This window comes from Mus caroli, unplaced genomic scaffold, assembly GCF_978045245.1.
Source record: "Mus caroli unplaced genomic scaffold, Mus_caroli_1 scaffold_5, whole genome shotgun sequence".
NCBI lineage: Eukaryota > Metazoa > Chordata > Mammalia > Rodentia > Muridae > Mus > Mus caroli.
In genome coordinates, this window is record NW_028227260.1 from 147,014,926 (window position 1) to 147,038,753 (window position 23,828).

Here is a 23,828-nt window from a genome sequence, read left to right on the forward strand (position 1 = left end):
TTTCGTTTTTACATCAGAGCTGCAAGTTATTAAAAATGCAGCCAACCCAAGCGGCCCCCGCATGGGCACCAGGGAGGGAGGGACTCGACGGAGGACCTGCCGCCTCCCGAGGGGTTGGGAGGACCGGGAGTTGAACGAGTGGAAGTTTGCAGCCTCTGTTTGTCTGCGCGGGAGCGCGGTCGTCGCCGAGCGTCGGGAGTCAGGCGGGGGGGGGGGGGGTGCTGGGCTGGAAGCTGGGAACCTCGTCTCGGCGTTACCTCGCTAGCAGGAAGGGGAGGGCGGCGGGTTCCCGTCTGCTTTCTTTTTCGACTCGGAAAAGAACTGTAAAAACCCCCAGCCGCCGCCGCTTCGTCTGGCCTCTCCTGGGGCCCGGCGGTGCCTCCGAGTGGAACGCCGGCTTGAGCGTGCGCTAGTGTGTGCGGCGGGCGCCTCGGACCGAGCGGAGCTCGACCTGCCGTCGTCGCTCAACTCCGGAGGGGAGTCCCGGGTTTTTTCTTGGCTTGCCCCAAAGCGTGAATCACGTGGAATAACGGGGGGGGGGGGGACTACTAGGAAACCGCGGAGAGCCGGAGATTTCGGAATGGGCCAGTCCAGCGACCCGTCAGGTCAGATGCATTGTTTTGTAAATGTTCTTTTAAGATTCTAATTCGACCCCCCCCCTTTTCCTTCCCTTCCCTTCGGGAGGCGTCACAGGCAGGTTTTAAGTTCGGAGCCTCCTGGAACCGGTGTAGACTGCTTGTTTAGGGACGGCGTGGGGGAGCGAGCAGAGCCCTCGGCCCTCCGCTAGGCTGTACGGAGCCTGGTGGGAAGCCCTGATGGGCGTGTGAAAGTCTGCGGCCGGGGGAAGTTGGTCCCACTCGGAGGGCGGGCGACGCGGGGGCTCCAGGCGAAGAGGAACTCGCGCACCGGGCGCGATCCTCGGCTGAGGCGGGGAGGGCGAGGCGGCACAGGGCCAGCGCTTGGAGCAGGCGGGAGGCTGCGCTACGGAGCCGCCACAAACCCGGGGGCTGCGGGCTGCGGCGAAGAGCGCCTGCTATTTTCGAAGAGAGCCTCGGAGCGCCCTGAACGGAGTAGGGCGGCTCGTGGCACGTGTAGTCCCGGCGGACTTCTGGCTGCCCGGCGGCTCAATGGAACACGTACCCTCGTCCCGAAGACCACCGAACCTGTCCCCTTAAGGGTAGGCCGAGGCCGAGCCAGGCTTAATTTGCTGTTAATGAATCTTTTCCAGAAAGTCTGCGACCTCCAGCTAGACTCTGAATGCCCGCGCGCGAAGGCGCGCGCCGCCGGCGTCTAAAGGGTGGGGGTTGGGGGAATAGAAAAGCGAAGAAGGAACTGGAGGAGGGTTATGTTTATTTAAAAACAAACCTTAAAAAGAAACCAGCGCGCCTCAAATAGGTATTCGTCCTGCCTGGTTGCGTCTAGACTAGACAGTCCGGGGTTTTAACTGTAACCCCCTCCCTGCACACCCTTATTGAGAGAATGCTAGGGATGAGTACTGCTATTTGGTTCTAAGGTTAGTTCCTTGGACGGAAAAAAAAATCCTTTAAAATGGGCCGGGAAGAAAAAAAAATGAGGAAATAGCCCACGAGGAAATAGCCCACCCCAGAAGGTGGTGGGTGGTGAGCAGACAGACTTGGGTATTTCTAGCCATCTGACACTTCTGTGGCATTGGAAACGGACACCACCACCGGGAGAGATCGACCTGTACACGGTACTGGATTTTGCCAACAGAATTGTTTGTGTGGAAGGTATTTCAATTGTCGACCTCAGAGACACCTATATGTGGACTCTTGGGGAATACTCTCTTCTCGACCTTTCCCACTCCATCCCCGACTAGTTACCTGGTCTGGGTTGCAGTGTCGCCTCTGGTGTTTATTTGGGATTGAATTGTGTCGTGTAGACCTACGCGGAGCGCGGATGATTAATATGCCGTCCAGGTTTAATCTGAGGCTGGCCTTTAGTGTGCGGTGTACACCACCACGTATGCGAATTGCCTGCGGTGGTTAGGGGATCACGCGGGTTTCGGTCACCAGGCGCTGGGCGGGTAGGTCTGGACTGGGGCTCGATCGGCCCCAGCTCTCTCCTTTGAGGCGCTGTCACCAGTAGGTGACTGAGAGTTAATTAGGAAGTGTTCTCTGGATCAATGGGCCGCACAGCTCATTAGCGATTCTTTCCAGCCCTTTGCAGGGCCGGCCTGGCCTCCGCCTCCCACACAGCCCGGGCCCCCGCAGTCCCTGCTGCGGAGAGTGCCGCTGGGAAGTGGGGAGGGGTGGTCAGTGAGGGACAGCGGGCAGGCCAGAACAACTTCGCAGGGCCGTGTGTTGCGTGCGCCGCCGCGAGGTCCCCACAGCCCGCTCTTTCTTCCTGCTCGCGGCCGCCTCCACTGTGTCTTTAACTCGCTCTAGCTCGCTTTGCTGCCTGGCTGCTCCTCCCCGCCTCCCTCGCCTATCTCTTGTTCTCTAAGCACGACGCCCGTGCTCCCCGCCCAGTTTGGGATTAGACAAGATAAAAATAGGACTGCCCAGCGCGCAGAGCTGTGACAGTGCCCGGGTAGCCGGGCTGATGCGAGCGCAAGGGGTAGGGTCTGGGGAAGACTAGCAGGGTGCTCGGGTCGGCCAGATTCTTATTGGATCTTCACCTCCTACCCCGCAGGCGCCGTCACGCTCGCTGGACTCCTTCCGCTGTGAACCGTGCGGGCCAGGGGGACCTGAGCAGGGTCTCCGCACTCTCGCGGGTGTTGTTGGTGTGCGGGTGATAGATCGGTCTAGACAAGCATGCAGACTCCCTCCCGGCTGAAGGACGGGGGGTGGGGGGCAGTGGAGACAGCAGCCGACTCCGGAGAGCTGTGAGCGAGCAAGCTAAAGCTAGCCTGCCGGCCCAGCAAGCCAGGCTTGCTTGCCTGGTGGAAGGCAGATTGAGGGGGTGTCTCTTAACCCTTTAAGTGCGGTAAATAGTTTAATGGGGGGAGGGACAACGAGTCTTGTAAAAGTGACTTATTAGAGTGGTCTGCGGGGTAGGGGCCTGGGTTCTAGACCCACTCGTGTTTTCCTTTCTCTTCTGTGTGCATCCGCCCATTCTTTCACAAATTGAATGCAGCTGCTCAACAGAGTACAAGCTTGACCTAGTATTTCTGATTCTGGGAACTTTGAACACAAAATGGGCACCCTCACCTAAGAATCTGAGTTTCTGAGCAGACTATATAGACCTCTCTGTTTCCAATGGGGACCTGAAGTGTGTAGGGGGTTACTCAAAGTGAGAGAAGGTCTCTCTGACCCAGACTCCTCCAGATTAAAGCCCCCCCCCCAGCCTGAGATGCCAGGCCAGTAAATACACCATGTGTGTATTGGTGGCAGAACATAGCATTCCTTGAGTTGTCCATAAATACTTAACCACGAACTTGTGAATAGTTATAATCAGACATGTGGGAGAGACAATCCAAATCGGAGATGGTCTGGACACTTAAAAAAAAAAACAAAAAACTATCATTTGTGTATCGATGACCTAAAATTTACTGCAGCTCACCATAAGTTAGTGTAGTTCTATTCAGGACTGGATATTGATAGGTAGGTTCCCCCTATAAAGAATTAACTTATTCCCTCCCTTCTTTTCCCCTTAAAAATGTGTGGCCTAAGGTTCCTCTGTTTACATTTAAACTGCAAGGCCATGCTGGTCGGGCCAGGAAATGAATTTCATTATATGGCTAGCCAAAGAACCTAAACAGTAGAAAGGGAATCTCAGATTAAGATGTATCTCTGAATGACAAGTGCTGGGACAAATCTAGAGACTTTGGTCCCAATGTCCTAGTAGAAGAGATGCCTAGGAGATAAAGAACTAGACAAGAGCAGAGTAAACACGGGTATGTAAATGTAGAAAATGTATAGTGGTATTCTAAAAGAAAAACTGTAGATGTCATGAAACTGGAAAGTGGGGCAGAGTTTCTATGTGTTGCAAAGACAAAACCCATTTAAAGAAGTAAAGAGGATCACTTGAGCAAGCACAAAAGGCACGCATATGCATACATACCCTGTGCTTAGATACAGGGGCCTAATTACCAAGACCTCCCCTTTGCCTTGAGATGGACTTTTCACTAGTGAGACTGAAAGACGGGAGCTGGGCGTGGTGGCGCATGCCTTTAATCCCAGCACTCAGGAGGCAGAGGCAGGCGGATTTCTGAGTTCGAGGCCAGCCTGGTCTACAAAGTGAGCTCCAGGACAGCCAGGGCTACACAGAGAAACCCTGTCTCGAAAAACCAAAACCAAACCAAACAAAAGAAAGTAAGACTGGGCAACTCTATTGACACATTCTCGTAATGTGTTTGGGCAGTAGAAAATGGCAAAGCAGCCTTCCAAATAGGTGGCAGGCCCTCGGTTAGGATCACTTCTAGTTAGTTCTTGCCCTGTTGGCTAGGTAGCAGGAATTCCAAAGAGGCTGGGAGTTCTTGACCTTGGAGAGGTGAGGGAAAAGGCAGCAGTAGTGGCCAGGACAAAGATGTAAGGGTGTAGTAAATTTGGTGAAGGTGGAGCAAGGCTTGGACTGACAGAGAGAATTGACAGAAGGATGCCCTCTGGGAAGAATAAGGGGGAGCAAATGCTTTTATGTTGGTATGCTTTCTTATATATTTTCTCTCCCTGCTGGAAGAGACTCTGCCTGGGACAGCCAGTGCAGGGTGCATTAGCAGGCACCTCGGTGACCCCAGACATGTAAACTCTTGCTAGGGTTCAGTTTGCTCGGGCACTTATTTGCCGGGTCCCTCTTTGTCTAAGCCCAGTCAGGAATTCCAGTTTTTATTGGGAAGATCACACTTGGGTAGAGCCCAGGCTGGGTGGGGCAGAGCAGAGCTGTGCTTTGAGGAAGGCTGGCAGCTTCCTTAAAGGCCCAAATGCCCCAACCCTAACACAGGCCTCAGGAGCAACCAGTGGCCCTTAGCAATGCCACCCTGGTTTCTTGAAGGATTCACTGTTCAGACTCCTAGCCAGGCAGGATCAGGGAATCAAATGTGCCAACCTCTGGGCTGAGTCCACCGCTCCAGCTAGGAAGGCCCTTTGTTAGGTCCTAATGTTTTAGGAGTCAGATGAAGAGTGTAAATACAAGTGTGTTTGCTTAGGAGTCTCTTGGGACACTCTGGATCTGGTCTAGAGGGGGTCTCTCCCCAAATTAGGCTTTGGTTGGCCACCATCAGAGGAACTTGGTCAGTGTTGATGGCCAATGGGATTCTCTCTCTCTCTCTCTCTCTCTCTCTCTCCCTCCCTCCCTCCCTCTCTCGCCCCAGAGTTGGTCTTCCTGCTGAGCCCTAGGTGGTAGGTCTGGGAAAATCCAAATAAGCAGGCACAGGAAATCCTGTCTACCTCTGCGGTAGCCCAACAGAGCTTATCCCTGGACACTTGGCCTAAGGATGGACCTCCTTAACAGATCCCCAACATGTCCCTCAAGAGGGGACATGTATATTTTGTGGGGTAGCAGTTTTTATGCTCTTCCCGGATATTTCTGAAGGTTCCCATTCTAGGCTGACTGACACTCAATTTCGTGTGTCCTCAATCCATATCCGTGTGGTATGGCCCCATTTATTTTATTTTTTTCAGGGAGCAAGTATCACTAGCCAGCACCCACACAGGCTGGGCTCCCTATGATTAGACAAATGGAGAAGTCCACTCCGAGAAGATCCTGACAGCATAAAATATAATTTGTGATCTAAAAGACAGTTTCCAGTATAATCTCATTATGCACCACAGACTCCCGGTGTTATTTTGTGGAAGGCGGACAATGATCAATTTACATTGACCCGGGGCTGGGCGAGCTTTTAGATGGTAATTGCCATATTGATTTGCATGCAAAAAGGAGACCTGCTAAAATTAAAGACCGGAAGCTAAATTAAACTAAATTTATTGTCTAGGTGCAAACCAGGGGAACTATTGGGGGGAGGGAGGTGAGTCAGGTTAGGTTGCTGGGGGCAGAGCAGGTAAGAGGCTAACTGAGCTTGGGGGGGCAATTTACAACTTTCCCGGATAGCTTTGCCTTGAGATTTCAAAATGTGGGAAAGGGGTCGAGTTTAGGAGAAAGTTATAAAAAGGTACAGTTGCAGTGAAGGCCCTAGGTCTTTTAATGCTAATGGTAACTATAAGGGAGAGGGGAGGTTTATAGGGTTACGGGGGTCTTCCTGCACCCTTTTCGGCATTCCCACCCCGAATTTCTATTGTTTTGATTCTATGGGGCCTTCGCTATGGTGCCGGACATCAAAATCTAAAGAGAGAAAGGAAGCGTGGAGGTGGGGGGAGCCCTTTTCTGTTCCCGCCTTGCTCCTTCCCCTCCCCCCTCTAGAGCTAGAGACCTTGTGGTGGAGGTGAAGGTGTTAGAGGCTAAGTGTCCCCTCCACCTTGGAGAGGCCTGGTGGGTCCCCACGGATGGGACTGTGGGCAGTTGTCTCATCACGATGGAAGCTAAGGTCACAGGCTCAGCTGGATGGCAATTGCCTGGGAAGCCGCAGACTCCAGGTGGCCGATGTTGAAGGAGAGGAGGATGGGTGGATTGGACTGGAGTGGGAGAGAGTGACGGTTGGAGCTTCAGGCCTGCCTAGTGCCAGGGTCAGGGGGTCGCCGCTAGAAATTCTGGCATGCTAGGCCAGTTCCAAGCCAGGCCAGGCAGGAGCTGGAAACTCATCTGGCTAGCCAAGGCTGGAAAGTTTTAAAAAGAGAAAGAAAGCCACTTGCTGGAGGTCTGGCTGGGAGCCAGGTCAGCTGTACCGCATGGCCACTCGGAGTGGGGGTGGGGTGAACAGAGGGAGTGTGCGCTCCTTCTGTCCACCTGGACCCTCTCCCTCATGATGGCTCTGCCAGGTCTATTTCAGAGGTCCTGGTTGAGCTGCAGAGGCTGGCAGGGGTGACCAGATGTGTGGTGCCTGATCCAGGCCTCACTAGGCAAAGGTGAAGATTAGTAAATCTTTGATTTGAGAGTTCCTAAAGGAAATGAAAGCCTGGGGTAGGCCTAGAGATGAGGAGGAAGTGAGGGAAAGGAAAGTCTTCCAGCTTGCCTCGGTGGTTGGCTTTTGGTAGGGACGTTGGGGTGCCCAAAGGGGCCTGATTTAGAAGTCACTTTGCTGATATTCTCTCTTCCATCTGGTCCCTAGGGTTTCCTCTTGGAGCTTTAGGAGATGTAGACAGATGTAGGATTCCCTTCCAAAGGCCCTTTGCTTGATCTAGATAATCGATTGCATGATGTGACAAGTCTAGGGTGGCCATCTCAATCATAGGACCAGTCCAGCAGTCAGCATTTCCCCTGAGAACAGAGAGGCCAGGCCACCTACTGTTTACTGATGCTGGCCCTCCAAGCAGGGCATCTCATTGTGAGAGACTTGTATTATGTAGTGGGAGATTGTGAAATCTCAATTTCAGTGACCTTAGAGATTGCTGTGATGTTTAGGGGAAACTGGGCTCTGGGTTCCTACTGGATGAATTACATAAGTTTCATGTGCTGGCTCTTTCCCTTGCAGTTGACACACAAAGCCTTAAGATGCCTTCTGCACTTACCTGAGGTGAAGACAATATGTGAAAGTGGGGATTTCGAGTGACACAATTAGGCCAATAATTGGCTCCTCTCCTGCAACTCCAGGACTGAGTTTGACCATGGCCCATTTTTACTAGCTGTGTGACCTTGGGGGCAAGTTATTTATGGCCTCTGAGCCTCTGTATGTTTCTTCATTTGTATGACTGGGAATAATTATCTGCCTTTAGGATCAAAGACACTGTTTGGCACATAGTAGGCCCAGAGGGTTAATAATTGCCCTGAATGATGGTCATGATTCTATAAGTTGCTCCTTAGCTCTCCAGTGTCCCAGGGACCAAGGATGCATGCAGGTTAGCTGCCCCCTCCAGGGACATTCCTCTGGTTAGGCCTATAGAGGCTCCTCTCTTTGTTTAGAGTTCTTTGCCTTATGCCTTTAAGGGATTCCATATGCAACGACTTGGATTTTCCCCCCTCTTAAGTGGGATCATTATATGGGTCGGAATTGATTCCAGAACTGGTATCTAGGTGCCGTTTGGCACGTTTTCTAGTCATTATTTCAGAGGAGGGGACCAGAGCTGCTAGAGAGGACCTAGCTGGAAGAGGTGCAGGAACGGCTGCTACAGCAGCCAGAGGTGCTGTGGCGTGGTAGGGATTAGGTCCGGATGTTATGAAGGCTCGCCGTGGTTTTCAGTAAAGTCAGCCAGAGACTGCTTCTTTTATATCGATATGTATTTAAAAGAAATTACTAGCACGAGAAGAAAACCAGACCTGTATGGATCCAGGCCGGTAGTAAGCTACTGTGATCAGGTTCCCTCTTCGACTCCCACAGGGGAAGTCAGCTTTTGATTGAAGCTACACCTGGTTCTTGACTCTCAGGGGATGCCTGCTCTGAAACAGGAGCTCCCCCCCCTTCTTTCCCTAAAAGCCTTTGTGCTGAAAGAGCTTCAGTAGGCATGAATCTCTGGTCCCTCTGAAGAAAGCCTTGCAGCCTTTGCTGACGTTGGTTTGTGAGCAGTGGAGCAGTGGATTTTACCAGGCCAGCAACCCCCCACCTCCACCCCCACCCCCTGTTTTAGCTCACTAGTTTAGAGGTAGTATATGGGCAGGGTGCTCCTGACTGGTGGTGGCTGCAGCGTGGAGCCCAGCTGCCTGGAATCTGAAGGCTCTGTAACCTTTAAAGGGGGCCCCCTCAGGAGGGGGCAGAGGTGCGGAGCTCGAGGACCCAGGATTGTTTTGGAGGGTCTGTTTGTTTTCTCCAGCCTCGGAGAGACTGAGGGTGGAGACAGGCAAGAGTGTGTTCCAGCTTTGAGTCTGATTAAAAAAAAAAAAAAAAAAAAAAACAAAACAAAACCTTGATTTAATTGGAGAAACTCCTAGGCATTTCACAGTTCTGTACAAATGCAAACTTGAAATAGCTCGAGACCTACGTCATTTTTAGGAAAGAATAAATGAAGTACAAAAGTGTTCAAACCATGTAAATCCTTGGAGTTGTCTGCCCTCCCATAAACACATGACAAGTGCCAAGGCATTTCCAGTCAAAACATCCATGGACCCAGCAGTCTCCTTCCTTTGTATTTGTTATTTTATTAACAGCATTTTACACAGCATTTAACAAGCCCAGACTGCCCACTTTCCACAGTGCCTGGGTGGAAGATGGGTGGGGGTGGGGGAAAGTGGTCTACAAACCCACTAGAGATCTCCCGATGGACAGGCAGTCTATCTCTACTGGCCAACAAGGAGCCAAAAGTAGTACTGAGGAGAGAGCTCCCTTCCTATCCTAGGAGTGTGTTTGGGCTTCTAGAATGTGTCTGCTCCCATAGTCTACGTGGAAGGTAAAACAGGGTCTACTCCTGGCTACTCTGCCCCTTGGTTATTAGTGATCTTCAAAGAATGAGTATTTGTCTGTCGTTATTCTATATCCTGGTGGAAAGTTTCTAACGAAAAGTAATGCCTTTCTTAAGTCATAAAATGAGCCTTGTATGATTATTTAATTAAAATCTATTTAAGGACCGATTAGGCGTGTAATTTGCGCTAATAATGACGATTATGGAAATGTTCAACTTAACCAAAAATCATAAAGGAGACATTTTGATCAGTGGGGCGACCAGTAAGTATTCAATGAGTTGGGCAATTTCTGAAAGACCAGAGGCGGACCTCTGTGGCCCTGCACAGAACTGCAGACATGCCCAGCCTCTGTGACAACCTCCGGGGCTGCAGGCCTCCCTATCACAGCCTCAGCCTACCCCACTTTGTCCAGTGGCCAAGTAGGGTGAGCAGCCATCTCTTCCCATCCAGCGCCTCCAGACTCTACCAGAGGCACAAACTCTGGGAAAGGGCTGATAAACCTCAGCGAAATCACTGCGAAATGGCGGTGCTCTTGGGCTTAACAAACTGCACCGAGAAACGCACGCTTCCTTGGCTGGCCTTGGATAGAGCCCGGAGGGGTGGGGTGTGGGGGGGAGCCAGGGTCCCTTGTTCCGGAGAAAGCTGCCAGCTGCTGGTCTTGGTGCGAAGGCGAAGGCAGACACAATGCTGCTGTTGTTGGTTTGATCTCTAACTGTGGATTGTTAGTCTGGCTTTAACTATGTGGTAAGGGGGGAATGTGAAGGCTGTTTACAGCGAGTGCAAATAATGTGACAGCTGTTGGCGCGCGAGCCGCGCTGCGCCTCCTCAGCACTCACACAAAGCGCGCACTATGCAGGCAGGCCCCGTGGAGGAGCTGCAGAGGTGGCCACCACTTTGTGGCTGGCGCTTTCGGATGAGAGAAAGCTGGGTCACATCCCGTCACCAGTCACATCCCCAGCATGCACCTTAAGGACTGCCCAAAGGGTGGGGTAGGGGTGTGGGAGGGTTTATATGTTGTGGTTTAGGGATCTTGTTAGACCGAGGTGTCAGGAGAAGGCCTGGGGAAGGTGGGGGTGGGGCCCGGAGTGTCACTGTCTAGAGGGGTTTGGCCAAGATCCATGAACCTGGGTCCTCAGCTGCTTGCGGCAGAGTTTGCAAGATTCGGGAAAACAACCAGCAGCCCCAAGTAAAGCTTATCGGGAAGAATTAACTGAAGGCCTTTTGGGGATCCCGCAGGCTCTGAAGGCTGTTCTTCCTTTGCAATGGCTCTATTCAGATAAGTTAGAGACAGGAGCTGCTGTGTTCTGGCCACTGTTCTTCAGGATGGAAATGCAAGTGTGTGGGTTCAGGATCCAAAGGCGTTTGCATTTTCCGGGAAAGGGGTGCAGGTTGACTTGGAGCCACACGGTCTCATAAGCTTCCCCTGGCAGAGCACACCGGCCTTCAGCTACAGCCTCCAAAGGCCTGGTAGAAGAGGCACCACCCGCTGGGCACTAGGGTGTTGTGATAGGAGAGCAGGAGAAAGGTGATGGTGAGGACCAGCACTCTGTCCAATCCTGGCGATGCATCGCATAGGATGCATAGATATAGTCTAGAACTTGGGTCAGTCTCTTGGGTGGCCTGGGGCAAGCTGGGAGGAAAGGGTCACCCCAACTCCCCAGGAATCCCGAGCTCCAGCTCGAAAGAAGCCTTCCCAGGATATAGAAAGGCTGTTCCCGGGATATGGGAAACCTTTTCAGGCTGACTTAATTCTACAGTCTCACCTTCTGGGTTACTTTGGCCCTTGTGTGGCCAGCCAGCCGACAGGCTGTCTGAGTCTAGAAACTCACCACCCCCCAGGTAGGACTTCTTTCTACACATTCCCCTCGGGGAGCTGGGAGATGCTTCTGGAGTGATACATGAACTTCGGTGCCAGTTCTATAAATTGGTCTCTTTTTATGACGTGTGCCATTTTCTGTAGGAATGTTGCTTGCAAAACGAGTTTCGCCTTGGAGGAAAGGCGGAAAGATAAACAAGCCTGTAACGCCAAAACACTGGCAGTCTTTCCTTCCTTCCAGCTCCCTTAAAGCAGCCGGGCTGTATTTCCAGGATTAGACTCATGCTTGTAAGGAGGGACTCTGTTGGCTTTTTTCCCCCCCAAGCAAATGCAAATTAGAGAAAAATAATTTTCTTTCAACGATATGCAATGTATTAGTCACTTGGTATCGTGCTCTCAGGCAGGCCTCATTTGCGCGTCTGCCAGCTCGCTCACATCTGCTCGGCGCTGTTGGGGCATTTTAACCTTGGCGGTGTCGTGTCTAGTCCCATGGATCAAGAAAGAGTAATTAAGCTCTGAACAACCACAAAAATTCGTGGGTCCCCATCTATATGGCTTTGCTTTGGGGTGCTTTGAGTTCCAAGGCTGAGTAGCAGACCTGCAATTCTTATTGTTCCCTGTAAAGACCATGAATCTCGCTCTCCTGCCCATCCCAGCCCCCCAGCCTTCCCAGGACGTCCAGGCTCTGCACAGTCTACAAGAAGCGAGCATGCAGATTTCAGGACCCTTGCATGTTGCGCCTTACTTCCTTAAAAAGTTCCTTTGTGTTTCCTAAGGATAGCCTTTTGTATAACTTGTTACTTTCTGTAGCAAATGTGTTTAATTTATACAAAGCCTTAGTGGAAACTGAGTCCTCCACTACTTACTGAGTACTACTACTAAGGCCTTGATTGACATGGGGCATTTATTTAGGATTCCTCTCTAGGTTGTGGGGATTCCCCAGTGGGGGACAGAACTCTGTTAGGCTGGATCAAGTGTTAGGTGGGGGGGGGAGGGGGCGGGGCGGGGCGGGTGGGGGTGGAGGGGGATGGGATGTGAAAAGGAGTGCTGGCTTTCTTCCTAAGTTCTGGGTGCTGGTGCTGGGTCCACCTCCTTTTCAAGGACCTCTTGTTTCCAAATTCACTCCAGTGCGCTTTGGATGCAGATATAGTTAGTTCACTGACTAGTTTATCTGGCACAGCCTGAGGGAATCGGAAAGAACAAAAGGCAGGGAGTCTCTGGCCATTCCTGTAGAAAGGAGGGGGAAATAGCCATCCCTGTCCTTGGGTTGGGAGCCGTGGTAAATCTGAACCCCATAGCTGGGGTTCTGCCTCGGGTAGAGGATGGATGCCCAGCAACCCACTTTTAGTAGACTCTTGGGGTCTGCCCTACCCAGGGCTCCATGCCTGTCCTATTTTACAGTACACCACCACACTCAGCTCTCATCTTAGGGGAGGGTCCAGAGGTACAATCCTTTAGTCTGACTGAAGGAAGCTCAAAGTGAAGGTAGGGTTTGCAGTCCTAACTCTACTGGTGGGCCCGGGAGCATGTCCCTTAAGGGCTCAAATTCCGCCTGAACCCACTCAAAAGTTTATTTTTGTTTGAAATTTGATGATGAAGACCAAAGGAGTAGTGAAGGCTCCTGCAGCGGAACTCTGGAAGTTCCCGTGAGAACGCAGGGTTCCAGGGTTAACTAGGGTCTTTGGAGAGGGTGGCTGCCCAAGGGGAGAACTGGCCATTTCTGGAAGGCCTGAGGGGGTTTCTGGCCAGTACTGCTACCTCTTCCTGCTGGGACCTTGGCAGGGAGCTGTAAGGAGGGGCAGAAGGGGCTAGTGAGCTCTGAGCAGGGAGCAAGTGCTGGGAAAGACAATCCCTTTGTTGCAGACTCCTCACATCAGGCTCTGCAGAGGCGTGGAGAGGGGGCCGCCCCTCCTCCTTTCTCCCTCCACTGCCACTGAGGGTCAAGTTTATTCCCTATCCCGATGGCTCTCTGCCGTGACCCTGGAGCTTCAGGAAGAAACTAGAAAGGTTCTGTATGCTGGGAAGATCAGGTCTGTGTGAGCATGGCCGTCGTCTGTCTCCTCCGCCCCTGCTCCTTGACTTTAGTCTTTTACTAATGTAAAATTTGGGGTTGTGGGTGGTGACACCCACAGAGCCAGTGGTTGTGGTTTGGAGTGTGCACCTGGGCAGCCTGGCTCACACACCTCTAACCCCACACCTCAGATAGATGCTAAATGGCTCAGGACCTGGGAGCAATTTGAGGGTCCCTTACTCATCTGGGAAAGCAGCCCAGGAGGACCCGCCCTGCATTGCACATCCGGGAAAGCATTTTCTTTTCATTTCCCACCCCCACATAGGCCCTCCCCCCAACATTCTAAAATAGGACCGTCTTCCCCCTCCCTTCCTTGACACCCAGAGCGTGGTGCTGCTGTGACTCAGTCTGCCCTGGAGCAACCCCAGGAAGGGCTGGCACTAGCTTTGGGCTTGGGTGAAATCCACACCAGTTGTGTTTTCCCCCTCCTGGTCTGGCCCCTCTGTATGTCCTTCGTCAGCTTCCCACCCATGATAGATAGGCGACCACGTCACCATTCTGAACAGTGTGTTTAGTGGAGTCAGATGCTGTCGGATGGGGTTAACCGGCTCCAGCGATTGCCAGGCAAAACTCAAGTCCATAGTGCAGCCAAAGCCTCTAGAAAACACAAGGCCAAATATTTACAGAGGGGGACCAAGGTTGGAGAGATTCGGCCACCTGCCCAGGGACACAGGGTGGGTGAGGGTGAGAGCCAAAGAGAATGGACAGGCTTCTTTCTTTCCTCAGGATCTCACCCAGCACACTGACTGGGACCAGGCTACCCATGTGCCACCTAAGCTTCCTATTGTGGGTACAGCGCTACAGATGGACCTGTTCAATCTTTGGCTGCTGCCCACAGAACTGCCTGTAGGGTGGTGGCCAGAAGGGCCTAGGAAAAGAACTTAGTCCCAAAGAAGGGACTGCCAGTGTTTGAGAGGTTTCATCTCTTCCTAGTCTCTGGAAGCAATACTTTTCCTATTGTGGGTGTAGGGGTCACCGGTGGCAATGGAAGATGATCTGCCACTATGGGGTGGCAGTGGGTACAACAGAGACAGTTGAGCCTAGTGTTGCTACTGCCTTCACTGCCTCCTCCCTGTTGTCTGCAGGGGGAGATCTTAAATGTCCTTAAAGAAGAAACAAGTAAGTGGACTGCGGTGGCATATGACTTTAAGCCCAGCAGAGACACATCCATCTCTTGAGTTCCAGGCTAGCCAGGACAGAAAGACCTTGCCTTTTAGAAAAGGAAAGAGTATGCTCTTCTGCATCTCTACTGTGCTGTCTTGGCAGGGATCAAGTAAACGGTGTTAGTAGGTACACCTTGGGGGTCACCTCATGTCTTTTCAGAACATGAAGCAATTGGGCTCCTTTTTAGAGATGCCTGGGTTGGAGGGACAGCACCTAATCTTGGTCCTGCTCAGACCAAGCATGGGTACTCTAGCCACTCTTCAGCTCAGGAGCAAATGATTATTCACCGTGTCGGTTCAGGTGAGTCCTTCGGCTCTCCGTTAAACACAGTAAGTTCTAAGGACTGCAGCCACATACCAATGCGTGCCTGCCACATAGAGGTTCCCCCAGACCTCGGTTCCAGCAGGCAGACACTGCACTTAGCAATCGACCTGCTCCATAAGACTCACACAGCCATCCCTGCCTGGCTCACCTCTGAGCCACCTTTTCTTCGCGTTTCCTTCCTTATCCTTGGTTTTCTCTCCATGGCTGGCAGAAAGGGTTAAAACCCAGAGCAAGGTTAAAGCTAGCACCTTGCCCTCAGAACAGGCCAGTGCTTGCTTGTAAAGTGCTTTCTCATGAGTGATGTCCCACATCTTGGCACTTCTAGAGGCAAACACAGCCTGCATGTGGAAGAAGGGGCAAAGAATGAGCCTCTTCCTTATATATAGCAGCCAAGTGCCTTGAGGCACTCCGTATTCCAGCCACCATTTCCCACAGCCAAGGGTCAGCAAAGTCACCTCTTTGCTTTAGAGGTAGAGAGAAAAGTCCCGGGTACTTCACTAGGACTTTCTAGAAACTGGAAGGACTGAGATGTTCTTCTCTTCTGCTGTTTGGTCTCTCTTTGTTTTTTCACCCAGAGGTTTGGGAAATGGGTACTCCCTGATCCTCCATGGTTGAGTGGCAACAGGATACTTCTCCTGAGTATATTTCTGCTGGGCTCTTGGACTTCCCTTGTTTGTCACCCTAGAGAAGGGCCTCCTGCCTAGCAAGGCCCACAGTCATTGACCCTTTCTATTTTGATCGCTTGCTCTTTAGCCAGGCACCTGAAGAGTTAAAAGTCCTTAGCTTGTTGCAATGAAATTACTGCTGGCGGTGGCGCCACTGTTCGTTCAACAGACCTCCACTTTTAAGCAGTTCAAAAAAAGTTCACAGGGCAGCTAAAGATTTTAAGTGTGGGTTCACGAGCGTGCACAAGCACTCGTGCACAAGTGTGTGCAGTCCACAGTGCAACTCCTGGCTTAGCCTGCTCCCCGAAACCATACACAGAGGAGAATGAACTGCACTCCAGGCCTTAACTCCAGTCTGACCCTGTGTCTGTGACACTTCATTCTGATGGCTAGTGTTATTTATCTGTGGCAATGATATTGAAAAAAATGATGAGTGGACCCCAGAGAGGGGTTAAAGTTTCAGTTCTCCAGGCTGTCCCAGGTCCCTCACAGTCCCGGTGGCATTTTCTGGGGGTGGGGGTGGGGGTGGGGGGTGGGGGTTGGTGGAAGGACTGAAGATACCACTGGGCTTTCATGGGGAAGAGGCCAGGCCTTCCCTAAGCTGATTCTGATTGTCCTTGAGGGTCCCTGATGTACTCTTCCCAAGGTGGCCAACTCTATGTAGGAGGCAGCTGGGTTTCAAGACTGAGGAGCTGGACCACGGAGATTTGACTTTTCTCAGGCCCGTTCTTCTGACCCTTTTTCCTGGGGGGATTAATTGTGGAGCCCTGCTGTCCCCAGTAGGATTTCTATACTTCACCAGGGCTCCATGAGGGTGTGATCTGGTCCCTGCAGCTGCTTGCTGTCCAGGACCCCTGCGCCAAGGAACAGCGCTCTACTTGATCAGTCTGCCTGCAATGTCTTCCCTTTGTTGTGAGAGTGGGCAGGAGATGCTCAGGAAAGGGACACTTGATGAAGTGGGTCTTGAATCTTTCCAGTCCCGGTGACTTGACATTCCTTGCTTATTTTGTACATCAAAAAGGGGGGGCACAGTGAACAGCTCCCACACAGCCTTCCCCGGCACCCCAGTCTGTCGCTCCATGCACCATGGCTAGGCCATTTGGAGTTTCCCTGTCTGAAGAAAGAGAGACCCTTCCCAGGAAACCAGCTTCACCGAAGTCCATTCCCATGATGCCTTCAGGAATTCCAGCCTCTTCAGGGCCCTCCCCTCCCTGCTTCATTGTTGAGCTCTAACTGTGCGTGGTGTGTTGGTGCGTGTTGTTCTATGGTTGGGGGCCGGTGGGGGTTGCTGGTGGACAAAAGGCCTACTTAGGACAAAGAAAGGAGCATAGCTGAGCTTCTGGACTCAGGCCTCCCAAGCCTTTCCCACCCCCACCCCATGAAGAGTCCCTGGACAGGGTGCCTCCACCCAACCGACCGACCTGGCAGTCTGCTTCTCGTGTGCTAAAGTGTAAAAGCAAGCATTTGCATATTTTCTCCTGCTAACAAAGGAAATGTGTCGACTTAAGGGAACATTTGGGCTTTCGGAAACTGTGTGGGTGGGTGTGTGAGGGAGGAGAAAGAAAAGTTCCCCTGATGATCTATCTGCACACCAATTATTTCACACTCGGATTTGGGTCCCGTGGAAAAATGCCGTGGCCTGTCCTGGAGAAGGGAAACTGAGATGTGTTTGTGAGCAGGGAATTGCCCAGGGCCATCGGTCCCAGGCATTAAAGGCTCCCCTACTTATTAACCCAGCATTTAACAGCAGGATATGGGCTGAAGCGCAGTCAAAAGAAACGGCTCAACCTCCAAAGAGCAATTAAAATCCTGCACGAGGATAAATCACGCGCCGTGATAATCCTGTTAATAAACTGCAGCTTGTCCTGACCCTTCACTCATGCAGCAAACTAGAATGTGCTGTGGGGAGGGGCGGTGGGCTGAGAAGGTAAGTGGGGGAGGTGGTCTGGGCCCCTTCGCACCCTCCCTTCGGCAGCCTCCCCTCCCACGAGGTGGAAAATGGGTGGCTTTTGCCTGTTCCCTGTGTGCTAGCGGCTTGGAGCCCATCAGCGTCAGCCCTGGCTGCAGAGACTTATACGCTAATGATTTCTTGTCCCCAGCGAGCAGGCAGTCATTGAATTACTCAGCCGCCTCCCCCTGCAGCTCCCAGGCAAAACCACCCCTGTTAGGTGCTTAATCTAATCCAGGGCTCCAGTAGAGAGGTTCACCAGCCCACTGGACTCTCTTTCACCCTCCAGCTTTCGGGTTGGGCACAGGACAGCTTGGAAATTCAGCCGTCCCAAACCTGCTGTCGCCACCACCTCACTGTTTCTGCCTCTACCACCCCAAGAGAGATGAATGTGCCAGTGATCTAGCAACCTGTGTCTTTCTGGTCCCTCCTCAAATATGGCTTCTTTCTCTAGCAAAAGGGTGGGCAGGCCCAGACCTGTGACTAGGATGGGCGTCTTCCTGTTAGCTTGAGTCTGATCTCCTCCGTCGCTGTGGGACAGGTGTGTTCTTGGTTCATGGACATTGGTAGACAGTGTCAGGCACAGGCTACGTCGTGTATGAATTACCTTGAAAGAGGCTTTGCTTTCTCAGTGCCTCTCTCCTTTACCTAACCTCACGGGCCCTCCCCCCTCCTTTCTTTTTTTAAACAGACTAGACGCTTGAAGCCAAGCTGCCATCCAAGGGGCGACATGCTTTCTGCAACCCCTCTGTATGGGAACGTTCACAGCTGGATGAACAGCGAGAGGGTCCGCATGTGTGGAACAAGTGAAGACAGGTGAATAGTCTCCAGGGCCAGGCCTGGTGAGGGAGAATGGGTCTTCTCCCCCACACTCCTGAGCAGAGCCCATGCATGCCCAAGCCCCCCTCATCTCCTCACAGCCAGAGAGGGGCCCAAAAGGTCTGGATAAGAGAGATCTTCTAGCTGGTGGCCCTTGATTTACAGTTTTAACAGGCAGCAGCCTGGTTCAGCGAAGCATTGCCGCCCTTTAAAAGATTAGCCCCTAAAGCGGCCTTTCAGCGCGCTTTTGTCCTTAATTTATTATTTCATATTTATGAAGGAGAATTAATCCCCATCTATATGCTGCTTTAACTCTAAATGTCAGGAGTGTGGGCCCAGGTGGATCGGCATTCAATGTGCTTTTAAAACAAATAGTTTGCTTAGTAATAAATGAGGAGGTGGCTACCCTTTCCTTGGGTCCAAGGTTTCAGGTTGCCCCATGCTGCCCTTCTGTGTTGTTATTGGCCAGGATTCTGATCACTGGACAGCCCAGTTAGGCTTTCTTCTAATCCATGATGTTGGACTGGGGCCGAGTGGGGCCGAGACAACTGAACAGGAGATGATGGAAGCAGCTTTGGGGTACTGGTGAATCTCTGCCTCTGCTGCTCGTCAGTGCTGTTATCCTGAGGATTTGGAAGTTGGCGTGGAACACTTTCTTTATCAATGCTCTCTGATAACAAGTCCCAGGACAGCCAACAGCAGCCTGGCACAGTTGTGCGGCTTCCTCTTCTGCCTGAAGTAGCTGACATGTCTCTGATACTATTGTACATCCCCACACAGCTCCACATTGTTTTGATAAAGGCTGCAAATATAACTTCACTATCACCATGGAAACTAGATGGGTCCTTAACTTTGGGGGAAAGAAAGTTTTGAAAGCCTGCCCTCAGGGTTAATGCAGATGTGGGTAGATGAAGGGGCTAGCCTGTAGACTTCTAGCCTGCTTGGTCCATGGCCATTTTATTTCATTTCTGCCCTCCAGAACAGCTCGTAAGGGTTAGCTAAGACAGCACTTGGCCTCTGTAGGAAAGGTCACGTGAGAGAAGTGTGCTTAATTTCTGGCTTGCCCACCTCTGGGACATATGTGTTATTCATGTCCCCACACATGAAAGGCCTGCCTTTGCTTTGTTCTGCCAGGGTAATATTGAATCACCATTTGGGAGCAACTTTCACTATAGGTCATGGCAGGGAGGGTAAAGACAGTTCAAAAAAAATGAATGAGATTAGTAGAAACTGGTCTGGTCCGGGGAGATAGATGAAAGATATATTCAGCAAGAAATGTTTTCATGAAATTGGTGTGTCTTTTTAAATAGGAAAATTCCTGTGAATGATGGCGACGCTTCAAAAGCCAGGCTGGAGCTGAGGGAGGAGACTCCCTTGAATCACAACGTGGTAAGGGATGAATGGCCTCTCTTGATAGGATGGCTCTCAGTGATTTGTAATCAACTATGTATTAGTTTGTGTGTAATTAGGGTGTGTGTGTGTGTGTGTGTGTGTATTTGCTTGTGCACACGTGCTCACTCATGCACACAATGTGAGGAGGGGGAGGCATCAGGGCCTGGCTATGTATTGTTTTTAATATACTCTGCCCTCACAAGCCCTCATTCCTTGGTCACTTGGAATCATGGGGCTTCCATAACCATCTATTCCCGTTAATGCTCCAAGCTGGATAATTCCCTAGCCTCCAAGTAGTTCCTAGGGCTTTACTTTGCCAGTAAAATATGAAACACTGGACTGTCCTTTAAGGCACCAGGGAAAGGAAGTCCAAAAATGCAACCATACTTTGACCACGCCCCCTCCACGCCCCTTTATTGATTTAGAACTAAGACAAGCTAGAAAGTCCCTCCTATCCATTGTCGGGAGGAAAACTGTTTCTTGTCCTGTTCAATAAAACCTTTCTGTGTCCAAGAAATGAATGCCCCTCTCCCCAGTGCAACCTGACGGGTTCCACAGAGTCAGAGGAGTGCTGCAGAGAATGTCTTCTTTGGTGTTGTCTGTGCTACAGCATGGTAGAGTTTGCTCACAGATGACCAAACTAATGTCTGAATGGATCTTTCAGTGCTTGTAGGATCTTCAGTTGAACAGAAATGAAAAAAAAAAAAAATGAGGCTTCAGAAGGATTTGCATGTGGGAGGAGGCGGGGCACTGGACACAGCAAAGCTATCTTTAGCCTTTTCTGTTGGGGTGTTAAGGGTGATGTCATGTGACCCAGTGGGTGGTCTTTCTTCTGGACCAGAGCTGCTACTGTGACAGGTGTCCCAAGTAACTTGTGTTATTCTTTTACAAAGGTGGATACCAGTGGAGCCCATCGGATCGATGGCCTGGCAGCACTGAGCATGGACCGCACAGGCCTCATCCGGGAAGGGCTCCGGGTCCCTGGAAACATCGTTTATTCTGGCTTGTGTGGATTGGGCTCAGAAAAAGGTCGGGAGGCTACCCCAAGCTCTCTCAGTGGCCTTGGGTTTTCTTCGGAAAGAAATCCAGAGATGCAATTCAAATCGAATACACCCGAGACAGTGGAGGCTTCTGCTGTCTCTGGAAAACCCCCAAATGGCTTCAGTGCTATATACAAAACACCGCCTGGGATACAAAAGAGTGCTGTAGCTACAGCAGAAAGCTTGGGTTTGGATAGGCCTGCCAGTGACAAACAGAGCCCTCTCAACATCAATGGTGCTAGTTACCTGCGGCTGCCCTGGGTCAACCCTTACATGGACGGGGCCACTCCAGCCATATACCCTTTCCTCGACTCGCCAAATAAGTATTCACTGAATATGTACAAGGCCTTGCTACCTCAGCAGTCCTACGGCTTGGCCCAGCCACTATATTCTCCTGTCTGCACCAGTGGGGAACGCTTCCTCTACCTGCCACCCCCACACTATGTCAACCCTCACATCCCCTCCTCCTTGGCTTCACCCATGAGGCTCTCCACACCTTCAGCCTCGGCCATTCCACCTCTCGTCCACTGCTCAGACAAAAGCCTCCCATGGAAGATGGGCGTCAACCCTGGGAACCCAGTTGATTCCCACAGTTACCCCCACATCCAAAACAGTAAACAGCCCCGGGTGAGCTCTGCCAAGGCAGTCAATAGTGGCCTGCCAGGGGACACAGCTCTCCTGTTGCCTCCTTCACCTCGGCCCTCAGCCCGGGTCCACCTTCCAACTCAGCCCACTGCAGAGACCTACTCCGAGTTCCATAAGCATTATCCCAGGATCTCCACCTCTCCCTCAGTCACCCTGACGAAGCCATACATGTCAGCCAATAGCGAGTTCTCTACATCCAGGCTGTCCAATGGCAAATACCCCAAGGCTCTAGATGGGGGAGACTGTGCTCAATCCATGCCTGGGCACACCCGGAAGACAACGGTTCAAGACAGAAAAGATGGGGGCTCACCACCTCTGTTGGAAAAGCAGACCGTTACCAAAGATGTCACAGACAAACCACTTGACCTGTCTTCTAAAGTGGTGGATGCGGATGCTTCCAAAGGTGACCACATGAAAAAGATGGCTCCCACAGTCCTGGTTCACAGTCGGGCTGCAAGTGGCTTAGTGCTCTCTGGAAGTGAGATTCCAAAAGAAACACTATCTCCTCCAGGAAATGGATGTTCTATCTATAGATCAGAGATCATCAGCACTGCCCCCTCATCTTGGGTGGTGCCAGGGCCAAGTCCTAATGAAGAGAACAATGGCAAAAGTCTGTCACTGAAAAACAAGGCTTTGGACTGGGCAATACCGCAACAGCGGAGTTCCTCGTGTCCCCGCATGGGTGGCACAGATGCTGTGATCACTAATGTTTCAGGGTCCGTGTCCAGTTCAGGACGCCCAGCCTCTGCATCACCAGCCCCCAATGCCAACGCCAATGCAGATGGCACCAAGACCAGCAGGAGCTCTGTGGATACCACGCCATCAGTTATCCAGCATGTGGGCCAGCCCTCATCCACGCCTGCCAAGCACGGTGGCAGCACCAGCAGCAAGGGAGCCAAAGCCAACCCAGAACCGAGCTTCAAAGCAAGTGAGAATGGCCTCCCGCCAACCTCAATATTTCTATCTCCAAATGAAGCATTCAGGTCCCCAGCAATTCCCTACCCTAGGAGTTACCTCCCTTACGCAGCACCAGAAGGCATCGCTCTAAGTCCCCTCTCTTTACATGGCAAAGGACCTGTGTATCCTCACCCAGTTTTGTTACCCAATGGCAGTCTGTTTCCTGGGCACCTTGCCCCAAAGCCTGGCCTGCCCTACGGGCTGCACACGAGCAGGCCAGAATTTGTGACCTACCAAGATGCCCTGGGCCTGGGCATGGTCCATCCCATGTTGATCCCACACACGCCCATTGAGATCACAAAAGAGGAGAAGCCGGAGAGACGGTCCCGCTCCCATGAGAGAGCCCGTTACGAGGAACCAACCCTCCGTAGCCGGTTTTCTGAGATGTTGGAAGCTAGCAGCACCAAACTGCAGCCAGAAGTCCCCACTGACAAGAACCTGAAGCCAAACTCTAGCTGGAATCAAGGGAAGACTGGGGTCAAAAGCGACAAACTGGTCTACGTAGACCTTCTCCGAGAAGAAGCAGACACTAAAGCTGATGCAGGGGCACCCAAAGCAGGCCTGGTAGCCGAGAATGTAGGTCAGGACACTGAGGCCACCAAGCCCTCAGCTGACCCTGTGATCCAACAACGCCGTGAATTCATCTCCCTCAGAGAGGAGCTGGGCCGAATCACTGACTTCCATGAATCTTTCACTTTCAAACAGGCCTCAAGCCAGCCAGTGTTCAGCTTAGGCAAGGATAGTGGTGCAGCAGGAACCAACAAAGAGAACCTGGGTGTGCAGGTAGCAACTCCATTCTTGGAGACAGCTCTGGGCAGCGAGGGCCCTGCTGTGACTTTTGGTAAAACCCAAGAGGATCCCAAACCATTTTGTGTGGGCGGTGCCCCTCCAAACATGGATGTCACCCCCGCCTATACCAAAGAAGGAACTGATGAGGCCGAATCCAACGATGGCAAAGTTCTGAAACCCAAGCCATCCAAGCTGGCAAAGAGAATTGCTAACTCGGCAGGTTATGTGGGCGACCGATTCAAGTGTGTCACCACTGAACTGTATGCAGATTCCAGTCAGCTCAGCCGAGAGCAGCGGGCATTGCAGGTGAGCCCCCCAACCCGAATTTCACTAACTTTATCAGTTGTCAGTTTTTGTAATGTACAAAGGGGATTTGGGGGAACGTGGTAGGCCAGAGCACCAGGCAGATTTGTTTGGTTAATGACACTTATGATAATTGGAATGTATGAAATGTGTTCAATAAGGGGACGGCAGTAGTAGCTTTTAGGAGGTTCATGTGTCGGATACTTTAAGCTATTCTGTAGATTATATGAGAACTCTACTGGAATGCTGATAACAAGTTGTAATTATTATGAAGGATGTCTAAAGACTGCATGACGTTTACCTAGCAATTGCTTTGATGTCTCTGCCTGTAAGATAACAAATATAACTAGAAGCATTGCTTAGATTACCTTACTTGATACTTGGTGGAGATGTGTAGCAGTCGCATGTCTGTGGGATTCGTGCAATTTTTTCACCAAAAAGAAAGAAAAAACATTCGTTTAAAGGGATAGAGTATGTATTTAATTTGCTAGTGAATTATGATAGATGTTGTATAGGAATTTCCTTAAGATATTTTACTTTTAATTAAAAGATG

General features: G+C 51.4%; 1 protein-coding gene across 6 annotated transcripts in view; it reads left to right on the forward strand.

Moving 5' to 3' along the window:
• The window catches only part of Bcor (BCL6 corepressor), a 122,809-nt gene that overhangs the window by 79,664 nt on the left and 19,317 nt on the right, over positions 1-23,828 (forward strand). For all 6 annotated transcript variants that reach the window (XM_029473165.2, XM_029473166.2, XM_021152808.2 and 3 more), the window contains exons 2-4: positions 18,022-18,146; positions 19,460-19,538; positions 20,435-23,278. In XM_029473165.2, the coding sequence (XP_029329025.1) occupies positions 18,061-18,146; positions 19,460-19,538; positions 20,435-23,278 (3,009 nt within the window). In that variant the 5' untranslated portion in view covers positions 18,022-18,060. The remainder of the gene's footprint in view (positions 1-18,021; positions 18,147-19,459; positions 19,539-20,434; positions 23,279-23,828) is intronic.